Source organism: Anguilla rostrata, chromosome 14 (assembly GCF_018555375.3).
Source record: "Anguilla rostrata isolate EN2019 chromosome 14, ASM1855537v3, whole genome shotgun sequence".
Taxonomy (NCBI): domain Eukaryota; kingdom Metazoa; phylum Chordata; class Actinopteri; order Anguilliformes; family Anguillidae; genus Anguilla; species Anguilla rostrata.
The window spans coordinates 8,080,726-8,100,180 of NC_057946.1; the positions used below are offsets into that span (position 1 = coordinate 8,080,726).

The following is a 19,455-nucleotide window of genomic DNA, read 5'->3' on the forward strand; positions in this document are numbered from 1 at the left end:
AGCATCACGACCATTTGGAAAAACGTGAATTAATAAATGATCTCGTGATACGTACCCATCATAATTATCCTCTCGTTGAATTGATGCTAACAAACCCATCATTCACGTCACGCCTAGCACATTTGTGTGAAACACAAAGTTAAAGATACAATATCCAGATACTTTCTAACTTTTCTGACTTACTTTTTAATTAAACAAAACTGCAAATAGATATACGGACTGAATTATTAATAAGCTTTTACACTTTTTATATGTAAGTTTCTTGTCATCTGTCCAATATTTGTAAGACTGCCAATGCAGTCCTTCTTAAAGGCACAATTCTAATGGAATTTACTGGAGATTAGCCTATGCGTTAAAATGGCAGGTTTGGCTTAAAGGACAGAATCCAATTGCAAGCAGTCACAAACCTTATCATCTTGAACATGAATAAATTGAGGTTTTGAATTGAACCTGGCTGTTCAATGGCCTGTGATGATCATAAATGACAGCATTTCACTCATACAGTGAAGCATAGTGGGTTGTTTTCATGCACTTAAAAGCTTTGCGAATTGAATGAAGACTTAATTTATGGAAACACCATGAATGAGTATTTACCTTAGTCTGTATTGCTTTGAAAGGAATGGCTGATATGTTCTCCCCCTGAGGAATAGAGGATAATATAATATAAAGTCATTTATCAATCGCCACAGACAATAAAAACCCCACTGGGGAAAGTTGATTGCCACCTGTAACAAACGGGCAAACTTACACACATTATCACAACTCAAACACATCAGGAATATAAAAAAAAGTATGTGTTCAAACCAGAGACTAGGGAAACCCTGTTTATTTTATGCACAGTAATTTCACGCTGAAAGTAATCAACTAAAACAGGAAAATAGATGATTCTACGTTTTAGAAAAAAGCACACAACTTCAGTGTCATATCTTTCCTGTCCCCCAACATTCCCACCTTTCTGAGAGCAAGCATTCAGGCGAAATGAGAAATGATCATTCACCAGCGATGCAGAATATCAGCAGCTATACCACCCTTTTGCCTTCTCATGCCAAAGTGCTTAAGGTAAAATGGGTTGGTCTTGGTTAGTAGTTTGATTGGAGACCTCTGAACTACTGTTACACAGTAGTAATAATAATGTTGTTGGTGGGCCGGTGGGGCCAATTTTACCTTTTGGGGAATCAAAGTGGGAAGGGGATGCAATGGATTGTGTACCCAAACCGATATGGGTACACCATCCATTGCAGAATTCCCTTCCCACTTTGATTCCCCTGATCATCACTGTAAATGAGAATTGAGTTGTCAGTTTAACTACCTAACCAGTTAAAGTAAAATAAATAAATGTATTGTAAGAAGACCATACTGCTGAGGAAACTCCAAAGGGCAACCTTCCAATGTTACAAGGTATGAAATGGGCCAGAAATACAAGGGTCATTGTATTTCAAACTTCTGTATGAAGAATTGAAAATACATGATGAATATTTTTAATTGTCTGTTGACATGCTGTTTGAAACATGGATAAAACAAACACAAGCATTCTCAGTGACCACATGCGCAAATCTCAATGGAATCTAGACTTCTAGAGGGGTGGGAATCTAGGTTGAGAGATGTTTTGACATAAATGGACTAGGGTAGCTTGGATTTAGCTCATGTTTTAACGGGATATAACCTGGCTATGTCTTATTTGGCCAGACAACTTTCATTTTTCAACCAAATGTAATTGGGTTTTCACCAAACATTTTGGAAGGTTACAAAACTAAAACAGCTAGGTTCTTGAAAAGTCTGAATTACAACAGCTTTGCCAACCAGGCCAGACATGTTGACTTGAAAAAACCCACTGTACTTTTGCTGATACAATTATTTTGAGTCATTTTCTGTGTTAAAATCCTATTCCTTCTGCTCATCACACATTTTGTATATGTATATATGCATCAGTGTTGCCTAATTAGTAAAAATAAAGTGTTGATATAAGATACAGGTAATCACTATGATATTTACAGTGTGTCTAGCATATTTCATTCAGTCATCCCAAAGCATTACTGTGAATTCCATCCAGTGATGTGTGCAGTAGAATTCAACATAGAGGTAGGTAGATATTAATCTACTGGTCTTGTTAAAGGTATTACAGTAGTTAAGTGAGGTAGTAGGAAGGCTAACCAAAGTTAGAATTTTAACACACTATGTCATAACTAATCCACCTCATCTGGGTCAGAAAGGAAATCACAGTAGGTTTCATTCTAGCACATCAATTGTTCAATGGGCCAGGATTTCAATTTACCTCTCATTCTGGTCTCTATTCTGCCTTTCAAAAAGATTGAAAGGGACTTTGTCTCTCCCCTGTACATTTTAAATTGGGATTTTGCTTTCTAAGTTGATCTCAAATCAATTCACCACACCACATCAACCAGAGGGACTTTGAACCTTTCCACATTTTTATGCATACTGTACTTATGCTTCTGCTGTGCCCACTATGATACAATATGATAGCAGGTCAATGTTTTGGTCATATGCAGAAAGGCTGTGTAATTCACAAGCCTGCTAAGGTTAAGTGAAGTCTTTATTTTCCATTTTTAGTGAGCCATTGTTGGCATTTACATGTAATGGCAAAGTTTGCCTGCAGAGTAACCATTGTGTGATGAAACACTCAGCCCTCTGCAAAAGGGAAATGTGTGATTATATATCTTGACAGCATCTCAAATTTCCCTGGCAATTTAAGAACAAAATTAAAAGCTGTAACCTTTTGGGAGAGGTTGAGTGTGATCAGATAGGCTGGCTCTCAATGGGCCTCTTTAATTCTAATTCCATTTATTTGGGCTGTGTGAAATGGTTTTGCACTTTTTGTGTATGCGTATCACAAACTGAGCAATGGGCCTTCTATGACATGTATGTATGTATTTCTTTAACCTGTGTTTAACTGTAAGAGTAAGGCCCCATAAAGGCGTATTTTAAATAACTGCATGTACTGTACCTAGTGTAAGAAAATAGCTTTCAGATGTTGTCATTTCCAACAAAATATTTCTGGGCTGTTTGTAATTGCGCTTTAGTGGAATATCTGTTAGGAAGTTCAGTCAGGAGCTCGTCCAACAAACGTAATGCCTGGACTTTGACCTGTCTTTGAAATAATTTAATGTGCTTTGTCTCTTGATTTCTTGCCAAAATCAGGTTGAGATAAGATTTTTTAATCAATCTGTCCTTCATTTCAGAAGATCATTCGCAGGGTCAAGGCAAGAAACACATAAAGTCCTTCTATGAGTATAACTCTGTGTCATTCCAGCAACCCTGCCATATGCTGTGCAATGACAATCTCCATTCAAAGCAACTGGAGCTGAACTTAACATTCAGGGGGCCAATCCATAATGTCTAGGAAGTCAGTCTGGTGTGTCAGGTGTTGACATGCAGGAGATGAAAACATTAACAGTACAGGAAGTTAAAACTGTTTGACTTCTTGTAGAGTAAGAACTTGCACTTCAGAAGTTCAATATGGAGAAAGGGGTTTCTAACTGTCCTTGGAGCTATTCATCAGAAACCTGTCAAATCTAAGACCTCTGCCAAAATTGCTTTTCCCTCAGGGAAGAAAGAAGTCCTGTAATGAATACATGATTGGTTTTCTACTAAATATTAAATGTTACTTGTGACAACACACCAAGATGACTCATTACCCTAAGATTTGAAACCACTCAGAGGTTATTTCTGTAGTTTGCAAAGGACAGACTATGACTTATTACAACTGCACTTTATCATATGCAGAATGAGGAATTTGTTTCAAATTTGGTATTTTCTAGTGTTTGTTTTAATAGGAAACGTGTGTAACAGAATTGTTTACAACATCTGTTTTTTAGCTCATTAGGTTGGGAGTTTTTTGTTTGTAGTTTTTGTCAGTTTTGTCACTTTCGATGTGTGATGATGACAGTGGAAAGAACCGATTGTGTTGTATTCCACATCCATGATCTGCAAAATGTCATTCTGCAGCTCATGTCTGTGCAAGCCCAAACTGTAAATGTGATAAGAAGTGGCAGCTGACATCATGTGCTTCACAGGAGAGAACATGCTTGTCTGCTCTCTCTTGAATCAGTAGCAAGGTTGCAGCAATGAGCACTGATGAACATGATTGGCCATTTCAAAGTTGGAGAAAAAAAAACACAAAAAGGGTTATTTTCTGTGACTGCTGGCTGTTTTATATATTGAACATTTTCTTCTTGTGTTACTCAAGCTACACAGTGAGGGAGTGCTGCAGACTGGCCATGTCCAAGTGTCCAGTGTTCACCTTGGGTTTGAATACACAAGACATAATACCAGTGCCTTAATCATAGAAATCACACTGCTGTCAAATGATTTGTATGGCTTAACTTTTTTTCTTCCTATTTTATATAAAATATTTCAGAGGGAACACCTTGATGAAGAAAGTAAGTTTACGTATCTGTGAGTTTCCAATCTCAAGGCTCTGATGTATTGATATTCAGTGATGAGGGGTCTTGGTGATAATAACTCCTTTAAACTGCAATGTGTCTTCTTCTAATGGAGGATACCGTATTATTCTGTGAATCCCCCTATGGCTATAGACACATTCTGCACAGCTGTAGAGTTTCACACATGGTGAAGTTGTGTACATCTAAATGACAACACTGGGATAAATGGATGTCCTTCAGGTACAAACCTAAAACTGCCCTAACACTCACACACAAACAGTCTTTCATTGCAATGTCACTCCCATCAGTCAATCACTGTTACTTCTCTACTCCATCTTCTCCAGGGAAAAATAAAAATAAAATCATTAATCGTACCTTTAGACAATCCGTCTCAACTATATTTTTGATGCATTATTTTATATGATTATTTATATTTCAGATAAGTATATAGGCACTTGATATTTTGTGACCCAAGAATGTCAAAGGTTAGCAGGATTTTCCCTCAGTCCATTCAGATGCAACTTTGTCCAATAAAACAACTCACTGACATTGGCTTGCTAATACATTATTAACAACCTTAAGCAAACAAATGCTCAAGAAATAGAGTCGTTTTCTGCAAGTTCAACCATAGAATGAGCAAACAGCATCTTCATTTCAAGTATGATCATTAAAAATGACATTGTACCTTAACACCCCAATAACAGCAGGAAACACTGACTGACAAAAAACTTATAGTGCGGTTGACTGGATGGATGCCAATAAAATCGTCTCTGCTCATTCCAGCTCCACGCGAAAACAGAGACCGTGACGGCGCAGTCGGAGACAATGGCTGGCAGGGGACCCCGGATGATGTACACTGTGCTTATGTACACACTCTAAAACCGACCCAGACAGCGCAATGAGGACCTACAAAAGTCACTGGGTAATCCAGATTGTGGACCAATTATAACTCTTCCTTAGTTAATAAATACCGTTTCACCGTTTTTGACTATATTTGGAATAGGTTCAGATATGCATTGTAAAATAAATAAAAAATTAAAATTAAATCAGCACTGTTTTCACCTGGCCAGACTGACTGCAACGTTGAATTGAACCTGTATTTTTTCTAACTCATCAGAATAGAGATGATCCTGCAAAGATAAGGCTGTAATTAAATTCAACCACATGGTGTTCTGTCTTTGAATACTGATTCTTAGAAAACACAACTTTTCATTCATTAAACTAGGTTTTTATCACTCACAATACTGGGTTTATTTAACAATGCTGCGTGATTACAATGTCAAATTACTTCGCTTTGGAAGCACCTCCTGCTGTGAGAAGTTTTCTTTCCTTTCAATCAGTGCTACATTTTGATTAACACACCCCAAATCACCATATACGAATATTTCACTTAGACTGTTTCAGCTTATCAGAGTCGAATTAAAGGATCGGTGTTCCTCATCAAAGATGTTTGCAGCTTGCTATTGGAGACATAGTAAAGAAATGACTTACTAAAATACGAAATGGCCAAACAACAGGGAAATGTCCCTTAGATTTTTGCTGCAACCCCCATCCCCCGGCCTTAAAAAAAAAAAAAAAAAAATCTGACATGACCTTTTAAACCATGTCAGAACATTTCCCTCCACAGAACATCATCATAAAAGTGTTGTATCTAAAATGAAAGAATTGAGCAGACTGGCTTCTCTGTACGTGATAAGCTGACAGTCCTGCAAGGAGGAAGGAGAAATAAAACCCGGAAGCCTGGCTCTAATGATGATCATTCATTCCACACTTCTCCAGCTTTCTCACAGTACATGTGTCTGGTCAGAATGAATTATAATCAAAAGGTACAGATACCCACATCCTCTACTGAGATTGTCATGTGGGCTTCTCTCCAATTCATCAGCAACATTCTTTTTTACGAAGGATGAATTATTGTGTGACATTTATTGTTTTTGTATGGTTTCCTACTGATTGAGGGGCTCAAAAATTAAAAACAACATATTCCATTTGCATTTTCTTTTATGAACCTGCTCACACTACTATATACTAACACTTGGCAACCATCAAACAATTTCACACCTTGAATACGACCATAGAGCAATGCACAAACCTTCTCACAAGTAAAACTAAAAGAGCAGTCAATGCTGTACATCATTACATTAAATAGACCAGCGCATGCATCACTCTTGATATATCAAAAGCTGCAGTATTTCTTGCCTGAACAGGACATCAATTTCTGTGTGGGAGGCTTTTAAACTGCAGTTTATTCACCCCATTTCCTAATGTGTGAATAAATGGCTTTAACACGGGTTGCCTTACCTGGGTCCGTGCCGGAAATGAGAAGGAACAAAAGAGATTTCTTTTGTGAAATCTCCGCTATTAACCATTTGACGTCACGAAAGTAATGCTGGTCATTATCTATAAAGCCTGCCGAGAAACCATCAAATGCAATGCGCCTCACCTCTTAAGGGGCAAATACCACCCCCCCCACCCCCCTTTCTCTTGAAAACATCTGCTGTCAATAAATTGGGTAAATTATCTCTTTTCCTGAAGGCAGGCAGATCCAGTAATTGCTCTCAATGATGTTAATCCAATCTTTTTAGTGAGGTCATAGGACCCTAGATTATTGCCAATTGTCTAATTAAAGATGATCCAGTGCCACCTAGTAAAAGAAGACTGTCACAGTGAGATTGAAAATTCAATTATCTGAGCATCCGTTGAGCAAAAATGTCATGCTCAATTGAGTATGGAAATTAATTACAATAGTTATCATATAATGGGAACTGATGATGGGAATTCTGGTACATATAAATACACTAGCTGTGTTTATAGACCTTTGATGTCGATATGATTAAAAACAGGAAATGAGAGATTATAGGAATATCATTCTTTATAGTTGGAATTAGCATTGGTTGACCACCCATGCTTGCAATGACTCATGATGACTGATATTTTAAAACTGAAAAATTAACAATCGGCCTTCTGGTCATAAACTCAGCAGGAACTCACCACACAGTACTGTATCTGCAAAAACACCCTTGCGTCGTGTTGTTAACAAGAAGAAAAGACTCCAGTGGGCCATGAACCATCAACACTGGACCAAGAAAGATTGAGAAATGGCAGATGCACATCCTTTTAGAGCAGCAGATTGTAGTCATTATTTCACTGTATTCAGGTAAACTGGTTCCTCTCTAGTTGGATTGCGTTCTTTATGTAGTTGTGGTGCAGTTTTGCGATGATTTCTTTAGCTAGATACCGCAATATATGTCTTCTGTCTCTGTTGTTGTCTGTCTACTTGCAGGTGTTCTCCTGTTAACATGGCTGCCCATCAGCTGGACCCTTTTGAGTGTTTATGGAACACTGCACATGGAAATTAGGCTACCTGTGGTAAAAAAAAAAACAAAACAAAAAAACATCTAAGACAGATAAGATTTCAATTTAACTACCCCTCCCCCTCCCTCTTTGCAAAATGATTGGATAGACTTCCAGTTATTTGTTTAATTGTATTTAAAGGCAAAGGAGGTCATTAAGAAAGTAGTGTCTAAGATTATTTTTTAATTGACGTTCTTAATGACCTCTTTAGTCGTGTCTAAGTAAAACTCGTGTTTTTGTGTTATTGTATGTATACATTTAAAAAAGTTTTTACTTTGGTTTATTATTCAACAAATGTCTATAAATTAACAGAATTAGTCTTTACCACAGGACGTCTTTTGGGCCTCTACTGTAACTCATATACCCTCATAGCAATGGATATACAACTTTTATATCTGAAAATGAATTAAATGATTAAGATAACCAAACTGAAATAATAATTTGCATAGTGGATTATTCACGTGACACGCACTAGCAACTATAGCTTAGCAAATTATTCACTAATATGCTTTAAGTATACATTAATATGACATTAAAATTATTGGGATTGTACAGTCCTATTAATGTACAGTGAAAGTCAGTCAATGTTCTAATGAAAATGAACATAGGGTAATGGGTAACACAGACACATTTCTGACTTTGCATTACAAACAACGCCACACAGTAAAGTGTACATGCAGGAAACGTCATCGCAGTCCTGAGTGTTCCGATGCCTTATGAATTAACTGAAAATGTATGAGAACTGAAAATAACCCAGGAGTCCATATACTATCATGGGTAAACAGTCAGCATATATATATATATCTTGCATCAAATTGGCACAATAGAGAGCTAGATTCACCTGTAGAATGCATGTCATTATTAACACACTGACAAATTTATTTAGGGACGAAACTACATGTCAGTTGTTGTTTTAAGAGTACGTGCTAGAATGAAGCCTGGGACTATTACTTCTCTTCTATCTTTTTTTACTAGAGTAATGTGGTTTCAAATTTAGCCATTTCGAATTAATCTTCCTATCGTGACATCTAACAGTAAATATTGATGTCTGACAAGCATTTGTGTAATCCATTACTTCTTACTCCACTTGTTACTCACTTAGTAAGGTCAAACTGAGTGCCAGGAAAGAGAAATCGTTTGCTTTACTTTTAATCAACACTAAAATACACAATATGTATTAAAGATAAATTTGATTTGCAAGAATATTTAACATAATTCATTGGCACTCTGGCAGGGCCTGGCTTCTCTTTTATTATTTTTTTTTTTTTTAAAGAATTGCAAAAAAATAAGTTAATATTTATTTTTGGCCATCCAAACAGAACCATGATGTACTGTATTTAGTGACATCAGTGCATGCATAACAGGTGGCAGCCATCAAACTGGGATGAGTATCTTGTGCAATTATCCTAAGCGATGTTTTCAACATAAGTGACCTTGTGACAGCCATCACACATCAAGCAAAGGTCAATTATTTACAGTCATATTGTTCAGTCCTAGTGCGTGTGTGGTAGGTCCTGACGATAGACTCTTTGTTTCATAAAGTAAATATGGTGAATAAGCCTTGCATTTTTAGTCATCCATTCTATTTTGGAGGTATTTCAAGTATACACAACTTTTTAAGCAATGAAGTGTGTGCTTGACTGTTCCATCATAATGTGGGTGTGTTGACAAATCATATGCTGAGTGACAGATGAGAGCCCATTCTCTGTGTCAGGGAGAGACGGCTCAGAGACATGCAATTATCTGTACCACTCTGAGTTTAGTACCTAGATGCATCTGGATTGTACATTGAATCCACTGTGAGGCAGGGAAACCCCTGTCCATGGCTGGGATACAAATATGGATGAATGAAACACTAATACGGAAAGCTTAATTACATCGACAGCTCTATATATTGGACTGGGATAATGTATCAGCAAGCAATCATGCACAGCAGTTTGGCTGGTGTGGAATTTGCAAGGTCATAATGGTAAACCTAAATCACACAGTAATAAATTAAATGTGACCTTAGGCTTCATGAGTCGCTCTGACTGTGAAGGCACTCTCCCTGAGTGCAGGCTGAGTTCTGTAGCCATGACATCGTAGCCTGCAGTTTGAGCTTAGGAGTTGCCACATGACGACTTTGGCTGGAATTCCAGAGTCGTGTGATAGGATAGGGTTTCAGGTTGGCCACGGTTGCTAGGGGCAACCGTCAGTGTCTATTTGGATATCACATTCTCTACTTCCATTATAGTGCCCACCAAAGCCCTTTGCTCATGTTGGGATGCCATAAGGAATTCACTCAGCTTGTATTCTTTCCTATAGTTTTCACACCGCTACTACTACTACTACTACTACTACTACTACTACTACTACTACTACTACTACTACTACTACTACTACTACTACACTACTACTACTCTACTACTACTACTACTACTACTAATAATAATAATAATAATAACAACAACAACAATAATAATAGTTATTATTATAATTATTATTATTGAGGCTAAAGAGCATCATGGCCTGTAAAATGTCTGGTGCTGTATGTCTGTGGGAGTAAGAGCACCCGAGCCTGAAAGGTTTGTGATTTACATGCAGACGGCAGCACGAATCCACCGTTTGCGTCACTGACAAAGAAATTTATTTTAAGGCAATTAAGGGTATGAATTAAACCAGGAAGTAGATGACCAAGTAATTAAAAATAGCATGATATGTATTGCAGGAGCGTGTTCAGGAAGAACGTCTCGAACCTTTTAAATCATATTTCAATTTTTGGTCACATTTCATTGGCAAGATATGAATAGCTTTGAAAATTATATAGTGGATTAATAATTTATAATACTTAAGCTGTCATCAAAGCTTAACTGAAAATACAGATTTAAGAGCTTAAGAGCTGAGGGAGGACATGTATATTGCTCTTGTTGCCTTCAAGAGCTGAAATTTCACATTTTTAGTCAATGATATAGTCTCTAAGAATCCTACATTTATAAGGACTTCCTATAGTCTTGTTACTCCAGATGATAGCAAAATATTTACCTTATGATCCAGGTGCAATTACAATCAAGTCCTTATGAAATTTAGCACAGACAATGAACATTTTGCTCAAAGATTTTTGTATCCTTGTGATACAACAGGCACATAATCTGCTTTCAACACTTGTGCTGTGTCATAATGCTTTCCCCTTACTTTTATCCTGCATTCTGATTGGGTCATAAAGTTGTTTATTGTTTTATGTCAGAGGAGCTCACACCTGGAGGTTAGAGAATTTCATTGTGCAGAGAATGTTGTGTCTGATTGATTGCATTACAATTCTCTAATCTCTACTGATTACTCTGGTGAATTCTAATTGGATGCAATCATATTACCAAGGTGGAAATAATCTGTTCGGGACTATCTGAATACCAAACTCTATCAATAGGTATAGTTTTTCTCACCTGTTCCACTACATTTATTGTAAATAATTATGTTTTTTTTCTATAACTTTCTCTAAAGAAAAAAAAAAACGAAAAACAAAACATTCCTAATTATTTCCAAAAAATGGAATGGAACAGACAAGCACGCCTTAGCATTCATACAGTATAAGCCCAATCAGAATGTGTTCGATATGTTCCCCATTCACTCTAAATGTACCTAAAAATGATTATAATGTAGATTGGGATAATTTTTCTACACAATTCAGCAAGGCATGGTGCCTTGATGAGCTGTTAAATACAAACTAGTGAATAGCAGTGCACATGTAACATTTCGAAATATGCCACACTCTGACCATAAATCTGAACACTCAAGCCCAGTACTAATCCCTTGGTATACACACAGCTGCGTAAAGTTGAGCTGAAGACAGAATACACAGTTAAAAACACCTCTAAACCAGCAGATTAAAATTTTAGGATTTTAGATCTTGGCATTTTTAAAGAAAAAACATGTAACATACATCTATATCTACCCTTATAGTGCCTGCAAAACATTTAATCTGGTCTCATAATACTTAGCAGAGCCTATATACTTTATACTAGCCACAGTATAAATGTTATCTCTTTGAATGCATTTTGACAGAATTTTCTCTGATTGTATAATAGCGAGGTTGAAGGTCCTGGTCAAAGGCTTAAATATAATGATACAAGCTAGGGGAACATGCTGGAAGCTTTTGAGACTTGCAGCCTGTTTTTAAAACGTATTACAGCTGCTTTCTACAAACCTGCGCCATTGGTTGGTGTAATTTTATTTATTTATTTATTTAATTATTTACTTACCCAATGCATCCCAAAGTGTTCATAGTTGAGGAAATTGGAAGGGATGAGGATGGCTCCATTCTGAAAGACTGAACACATGGTGGATGTTAGAGGCTTGAATGCCTATGACAACCTCAAGTGTTTTACACTCAATGAGGCGGTTGTTAGTAATGACCTTCCATTGCCAACACAAGATAGATTTTATTCTCTGGAATGCAATGCTCAGTCAACCTTACCTGCAGGGATCACATAGCCTATGATTGGGATCACATTGAAAGAGAGAGCCAAGAAAAAAATTTCTATAGCTGTGCATTCTTTGTCTTGAGAGAGAACTTCAAATCTTATTCACATCTTAAATCACAAGTTGATTGGGAGATGGCTAATAATTTATTGCTTCTCTTTTGAAAGATATTCACTTTACTGTGCTTGATCATTGTGTTTAGAAAAAATAAGTTTCATTACAGCATTGAATGAAGTCACATGACATGCACATAACAAAATGTGTATGCAAAATGTGTATGCAGACTAAAAGAAGCTTTGATCATTCTAATTATGGTATTTAGAAAATATAACTTTCTCAAGGAATATTTTAGATGAACTGGTGCCGATCCTCATGTATAATCTGCAAAATATTTGTATCTTTGCAAATATTTGTATCCTTACACCATGGATCAAATTGTTTCCAAAGAACCAGTTACTGTACATTAGCCTATTCCATATTTTAGATGTATTACTCATGTAGTCTCAGGAAGGCTAATGCAACGGAAATGTGACAACTACTGTGGAATGTTCCTATTTTTCATAATGTCAATGACTTAAGACTTACATTGCATTTTTTCCTTATTTTTTGCTCTGTGCTCAACAAATTGGTATAACACGCTTTAATTAAACACAGACTATTTTATTTACTATTTGTTTTCAATTATATGTTTCTTATTTTAGGTGAATGGCTAAGTACTTATTTATATAAATAACTTTGCATTGTCACTGAAAACTCGTTCGGTCGTTTGCTCTTTCATGAGCAATCTTCAGAGGCTGTGAGGATTAGCCTTTAGTCTTTAACGGGGCTTAAGTCTTAAGGCATCTGTCACGTTACAAAGTACGCCTCTCAGTTTGTTGAACTGTGATTCCTTCCATGCCCTCGTCACAACCACGCAAGTTTGTACGGTTAGCCTATAGTGAGTACAGACTTATCGATAGATCTTTGTTTTTAAATGCAATCGGCATTCTATAAAAGGGGCGTTCTAGTCACTGGATCTCTACTTTCGTCTACAAGCGCTGGAGAGGTGCGATGTCTGTGACTTTCAGGGTTCCGTTGTATTTCTTCTTGCTGAGCCTTTCAGCTCTCAAGGGACAAACCCGATACCTGGAGGTAAGATTGTACGAGCGCGGATTTACTGTCCTTTTTAAAGTTACCGTGCATTTTGATCGCGTTTTTGGAGTTCAGTCTAGTTCACAATTCTAACGAAATAAAGTAATGATTGTATCAAATGTATTTTGCATGCACCTGTGTATATAGCTTAGCCTACTGTAATTTACTGCAGAGGTGGATATCGGATCCGTATTCATTCATTCAAGACTCCCTTTCATTATTGACCACTTCATGAAAATGACTTTAGTTACCCTGCTTAATGAATCAATCGCAACGTTTTTATCACATCAAAAATAATTTGCATTATTTTTCAAGATTGCATATAGGCTATATCGTCTCACTTTTCTTTCAAATTTCTGTTTTCAGGAAAATGAAATTACTCCAGAGGGATTATTCTCACTTCTGAATTCCGAACTCAAAAGGGAATTGTCTGAGGATTTTATATACCGTAGACCTCTACGTAAGTAACTATGTATGTTTAAAGTTTAAAGATGTTGTCAAGCCAAAAGTATGACATGGTCATACTTGCTCATTTTTTATTGTTATAGTTCATGTATAAAACAATAGTCTGCTTAGTGTATGGAAGCCACATTTATTTCATTAGGTTACTTCATTGAGATATTATTCTGAGTCAAAATTATTGCATGCACTGAATTTATATATATATATATATATATATATATACTAAATGTCACAAGTGTACTTGACTCATGAAGGTTAAAAGATCACAATTATTATACAATAAAAATGCAATTACATTCTTTTACAGTACTAGCCTAAAGACTGTATATTGAGTCCCAGCTGATGTTTGTGTGAGAGATTGTTAGAGGGCTGACAGGTCTGCTGTTTTGTGTCAGGATGTCTGGACATGCTGGCGACGGACGGGCAGTTCACCTTCGCTGCAGACCGCCCGCAGCTCAACTGCGCAGCCTTCTTCATTGGCGAACCCAATGAGATGATCAGCATAGCGTACGACAACGTGAACATCGACTGTGACGGCGGGGATTTCATCAAGGTAATGCACCTCCACTGTGGCTGTGTCTTCACCCACGGAGGACAGCACTGCCTGTCCCCCGCGACCTGTCTGTTCTTCACCTCAGCTGTGAGGATCAGCTGAACATGCATGTCATCTCTTATTGCACTGTAATGGACTCGTGTCACCAGGGTGATCATGGGAGAATGGGGTCTCTTCTGCCTTTTTCAGTAACCATTTTGTATTCAATTTGCAATCAGGATAATTCAACAAACCGCAAGAGTTTATGTATTCTCTGAGAGTGGGATTGTAGTGAGTTGAGTGGACCAATGTTTCTTGCAGGTATTTGATGGCTGGGTTATGAAAGGTGAGAAGTTCCCCAGTTCCCAAGACCACCCTCTCCCTCTGTACGAGCGATACATCGACTTCTGCGAGACTGGCTCGGTCAGGAGAGTGGTCCGCTCCTCACAGAATGTGGCCATGATCTTCTTCCGCATACACAACGCCGAGAGTGGATTCAGCATCACTGTGAAGAAACTCCTCAACCCCTTCCGTGAGTTCCCCCTCCTCCCTCCAGGAAAAAAAAAAGAAAATGAAAAAGGAAAATAACACATTTTTGTACGCTCTCCTGACAGTCTGCTGCTTGGGGGAGATTCAAAAACAAAAATCGATTGTACGGCCAATGTTTGTGTGCAGTGTGAGCATATAGTCCAATAGCTTTTCCCCTCTGTGTTGAGTCATATGCATAAATGGTCTGTAAGCAATTTAGTTTGATCCTCTTCGCTACATCTGCCTTCATGCAGACTGATTTTCAATGGGAGATGACATGCAGAAAGGAATGTTATGTGCCTTAAAAATTGTGCCTCATATTGGAATTTATTAATATTTACTGTGAAGATATTAGGACATGAGACATATGGTCTAACAAAACCAATAAGTTCTTCTATGAACAATTTTCAATGTGTTTTTTAGCCATATATATATATGTCACATAATGTTGTAAAGATGATCATTTTCCAAAGGAAGACGCATGATTTCCAGTTATATGATGTAATAACATAATACAGAAGGTGGATAAGAACATGGTTTAATAGCAGAACACAATTCATATAATTTTGCATTATGAAATAATTATTTTTGTGCCAACACTCAAATTCATCCATGCTATAATTAATATTTTGACCAAATGCTAAGATGTCACCCAAATCTGTATATGAAATTACATCATCGTAAAAACATGGCCTACGTCATGAGTTACAAATTCATGCTTGAATAGTCATAGCTAAAGTGCATTTATTGTGGCTTTATTGGTGAAGCGCATCTAATAATGTGATATAAACAGGAAATGTACAGATGAATTGTAAGCTCAATAAATCAGACATGACTGGAACCATTACTGCTTCTAAAGGTGAGAGTAAACAGAGAGTTTTGTGTGTTTGTGTGTCTGTCTGTCTGTGTGGGTGTGTGTGCATGTGCTTGTGTGCGTGTGAGGGAGAGAGAGAGAAAGAGAGAGAGAGCATTCGTGTGTTTACTAAATGTTTCATAATTGAAAGGTATCATTGTTCTAATTGTAATACCTCAGTTTATTTGCTTAAGCCAACATTATCCTTGATTTTACGCTTATCTATCCTCCAGCCTGCAACATAATCTCACAGACCCCAGAGGGCAGCTTCACAATGGTGATCCCCCAGCAGCACAAGAACTGCAGTTTCTCCATCATATATCCTGTCGAGATTCAGATAGCTGAGCTCAGCTTGGGGCACTTCAACGACTTCCCTGTTAAGGTGAGGACCAGCTTTCTTTACAGTTTTACATGGACCCTTCTTACTGTAGTCAGCACCCGCTCCATTAGCAAATCAACAGTTTGGCTCATTTATGAACACTGGGGTAGTACAGGAAAAGTACAAACACTGTGTGCTTCGTGACCTAGTGTTGTGCATGCGTATTTTTAAAGCCTGATAAATAGTTTGATGATAAAAAATGATAAAAAAAAGTTTTCGATCAGTCAAAAATCATTTTAAAGACAAAAATTGTGACTGATTGTCTCCAAGAGAGTGTTAGTCTAAAATTTATCAACTGTGTCAATCAAAACCAAAATTGTCCCCAAAAAAACCCTGAAGTGAAAAAAACCTGTTACAAACCCAAACACATACTATTAATGTTAATTGTTTTTTTTTTTTTTTTTTCAAATAAAATGTTGAAGAGAGTGCAGTGCCACAGTGGTACAGTAAAATAAGATAAAAGAAAAGCTGGAACTTAAACATAAGCTGAAATGTGCGGGAGATAGCTGTCACAGGAGCTTTCTTTCTGGGTGACATGTGCATAATGGCTGTTTGCTCATTTCTCAGAGGGTTGTCCCGGGGTGTGCTGGAGCTGGAGATTTTGTGGAACTCCTGGGGGGCAATGGTGTGGACACCTCAAAGATGTTCCCTGTGGCTGACCTCTGCTACTCTTTCAGTGGCCCTGGTGAGTAATGCCAAAATTCTGTCTTCACATCAACAGGGAAAAACATTGCAAAATCACTTTGAAACTATGCACTTTTCATGCAAATAACTATGTGTACTGAATTAAAGGAATAAAAGAGGATGCACATCCAGTGTTTTAGTGCTGGTAAACTATATAGATAACTAACTATAACTATAACTATAAATAAGGATAAAACATGCTGATTTTTTAATGCATAGAATTTTATAAAGTTGAATAACTATTAAGTTCACAATGCTCTTTTCCATTTGATAAGTCTCACAAAATTGAGAATCTAAATACTGCAAATAGATTTCCACTAAGGGGAATGTACAAAGTATCAAACAAACTATACAATAGAAGAGTTACACATGATATGGTGATATATGATGGCATTTGAAAACAGCAGTTTTTTCTGAAGCTGAAATGTAAATGCAGTTCGCCAAATATAATTTAAACTCTGAACTTATAAAGTTAAAAAAGAGGAAACATACGTTTAGATCCAGGATGCTCATGTTTGGGAATACATGGTTAAAAAGAAATACCTGGAAACCTAAAGAAGCATCCAGTCTTGTTTGGATGTGAGGACGATTGTAACCCAAGTCTATTTCGGTTTGCTTTCAGCTCAAATGAAGATAGGGTGTGAAAACACTGTTGTGAGGATGGTATCAAGCGGCAAATTTGTAAACCGAGTGACTTTTCAATATCGACTCCTGGACCGCAGTGAGCTTCAGAAGATCAAAGGGAACAACGTGGAGGACTTCTGTTTCACTGAATGAGTTTGCATTTCTGCCTCATTAAAGTGAATGACTGAAAGCCAAATAACCATGTGGCTGAGGAGGCAGCATCGGGCAGCATCATGGAATCATACATTTCTTTTACAGGTTTATCTATTTATGACTTCATTATTTTTTTTTGGTCATATATATCGAACCCCTCACTGGTATAGGATCAATAAAAACCTATTTTGTGTTTGTGTGCACTGCTAAAACATTATTTGGCATTCCCTTTCTACAGTACTATATGAAAGGCAAAACAAAATAAGTTTTAGTGATCATATAAACATTACAAACAGTTCTACTCTAAAACAAACAGAATATTTATAGCACTTGCTAAAATGTAAAACAATAAATAAATAAATACAAAAATTAAAAAAGTGCCCAATGCAGTGTATAAAAGTCATGTTAATTGTATGCTAATGTAAATAATATTCTATTTGTTTTAGAGTAGGAGTGTTTTAATGTGTAATCATATAAACATTCCAAACACTCATACTCTAAAACAAATAGAATATTATTTATATTACTTGCTGAAATGTAAAAAATAAATAAATAAGCAAGTGCCCAATGCAGTGTATAAAAATCATGTTAATTGTATGCTAATATATCATTTGTATCAAACTTGTTTTTAATAAAATTGTACTGCATGGTAAAGCAATCTCTGTAGTTGATAATTACTGTAAATTACTGTTTGCAAAATAACGTTAGTGTAGCGCGTAAGCCACACTGTCCTATAGTTCATAAGTCAGTAATGTTTAAATTCAGCCATGGCACCTTAACGATAGCTTATAAAATTGCATTTTCTCTCTTTCATATAACTGAAATGGAAAAAAATCAGAACAATATTTCCTGCAGATTTATTTCCAAAACTTTAAAATGTAGATTTAGGAATTGTACAGTACGTACAGTGTAGGCTGTTCCATGAGTTTATGATTTAACAACAGCCCTGTATGAGAAGGTTTCTGTGACTGATAACTATTGGTGGGCCTCTGAAGTAACACAGTGGGACTAGCATATAATCAAGGTGAAATAAGCTACACTCTCTTTTTTCCTCAGCTCAATGACAATAGCAAGTTACATTGTACGTGAAAGCTTAGCCTAATGTTGCCAGGCCTGTGGTTTGCCTGCCAAACGGGGCTGGATTTAATGAAGCTGTGTGGAAAAAGTCAGATGTTGGGCTATTTCCGTGTGTGTGTGTGTGTGTGTGTGTGTTTGGTCTAATTTAAAATTTTGACATATGCACAGAATAAACGAGCATCACCACACATACTGCACAGTAATGTGTGTGGACATAAAGTGCAACACCAGGGCAACACCAGGCACCCCCCCCGCCTCCCCCACTCTACATCACACCCACACACCATCGCTAAAAAAACTAGTGCCCTCTGCTCCTACTGAACAACACCAGTACTTCTCCTCCCCCCTGAACAACATACCCACAGGTCTAGAGATGGCTGTCAGCATTAGTCTAAGTTACTGGCGGTCAAGGGTTCTCTTGCTATCACTCTCCTGATCATCACCTCTCAGCAGCATAGACACTCTTGTCACCTTCACTTGCAGTTATATCCAGAAGAAATTCTGCCTCCGAAGAATTACGTCTCACCATCTGTTCGTACTGCCATCAGCTGAAAAGCGAGCTGTCATTATCCTAACTTGGACAAGATCTACATTCTTTTCACTTACCGCTTTGTTTATTTTCTATTGGCTCGCAGAGCTTTAAAGCCTCACCCAAGAGCAGCTTGATCTGGATTTTAAGCAGAGAGCACAGCATCAGAAATCTCAGTGAATTTTGCAATATAAGTAAATGCAATCTAAGCTAAATGCAATTGTTGACCATACCTTACTGTATGTATTCCACTGAAATACATGTTGATTCTATATGCAGTATTTACATTCCAAA

At 37.1% G+C, this 19,455-nt stretch overlaps 1 protein-coding gene across 1 annotated transcript; it reads left to right on the forward strand.

The window, feature by feature from the left end:
* Positions 1–13,068: 13,068 nt before the first annotated feature.
* On the forward strand, positions 13,069–17,769 carry crhbp (corticotropin releasing hormone binding protein). The gene is made up of 7 exons (XM_064308925.1): positions 13,069–13,340; positions 13,707–13,800; positions 14,198–14,355; positions 14,656–14,866; positions 15,949–16,097; positions 16,662–16,779; positions 17,401–17,769. The coding sequence occupies exons 1-7, from the start codon at positions 13,260–13,262 to the stop codon at positions 17,553–17,555; spliced, it is 966 nt and encodes a 321-aa protein (XP_064164995.1). The 5' UTR covers positions 13,069–13,259; the 3' UTR covers positions 17,556–17,769.
* The last annotated feature ends 1,686 nt before the right edge of the window (positions 17,770–19,455 follow it).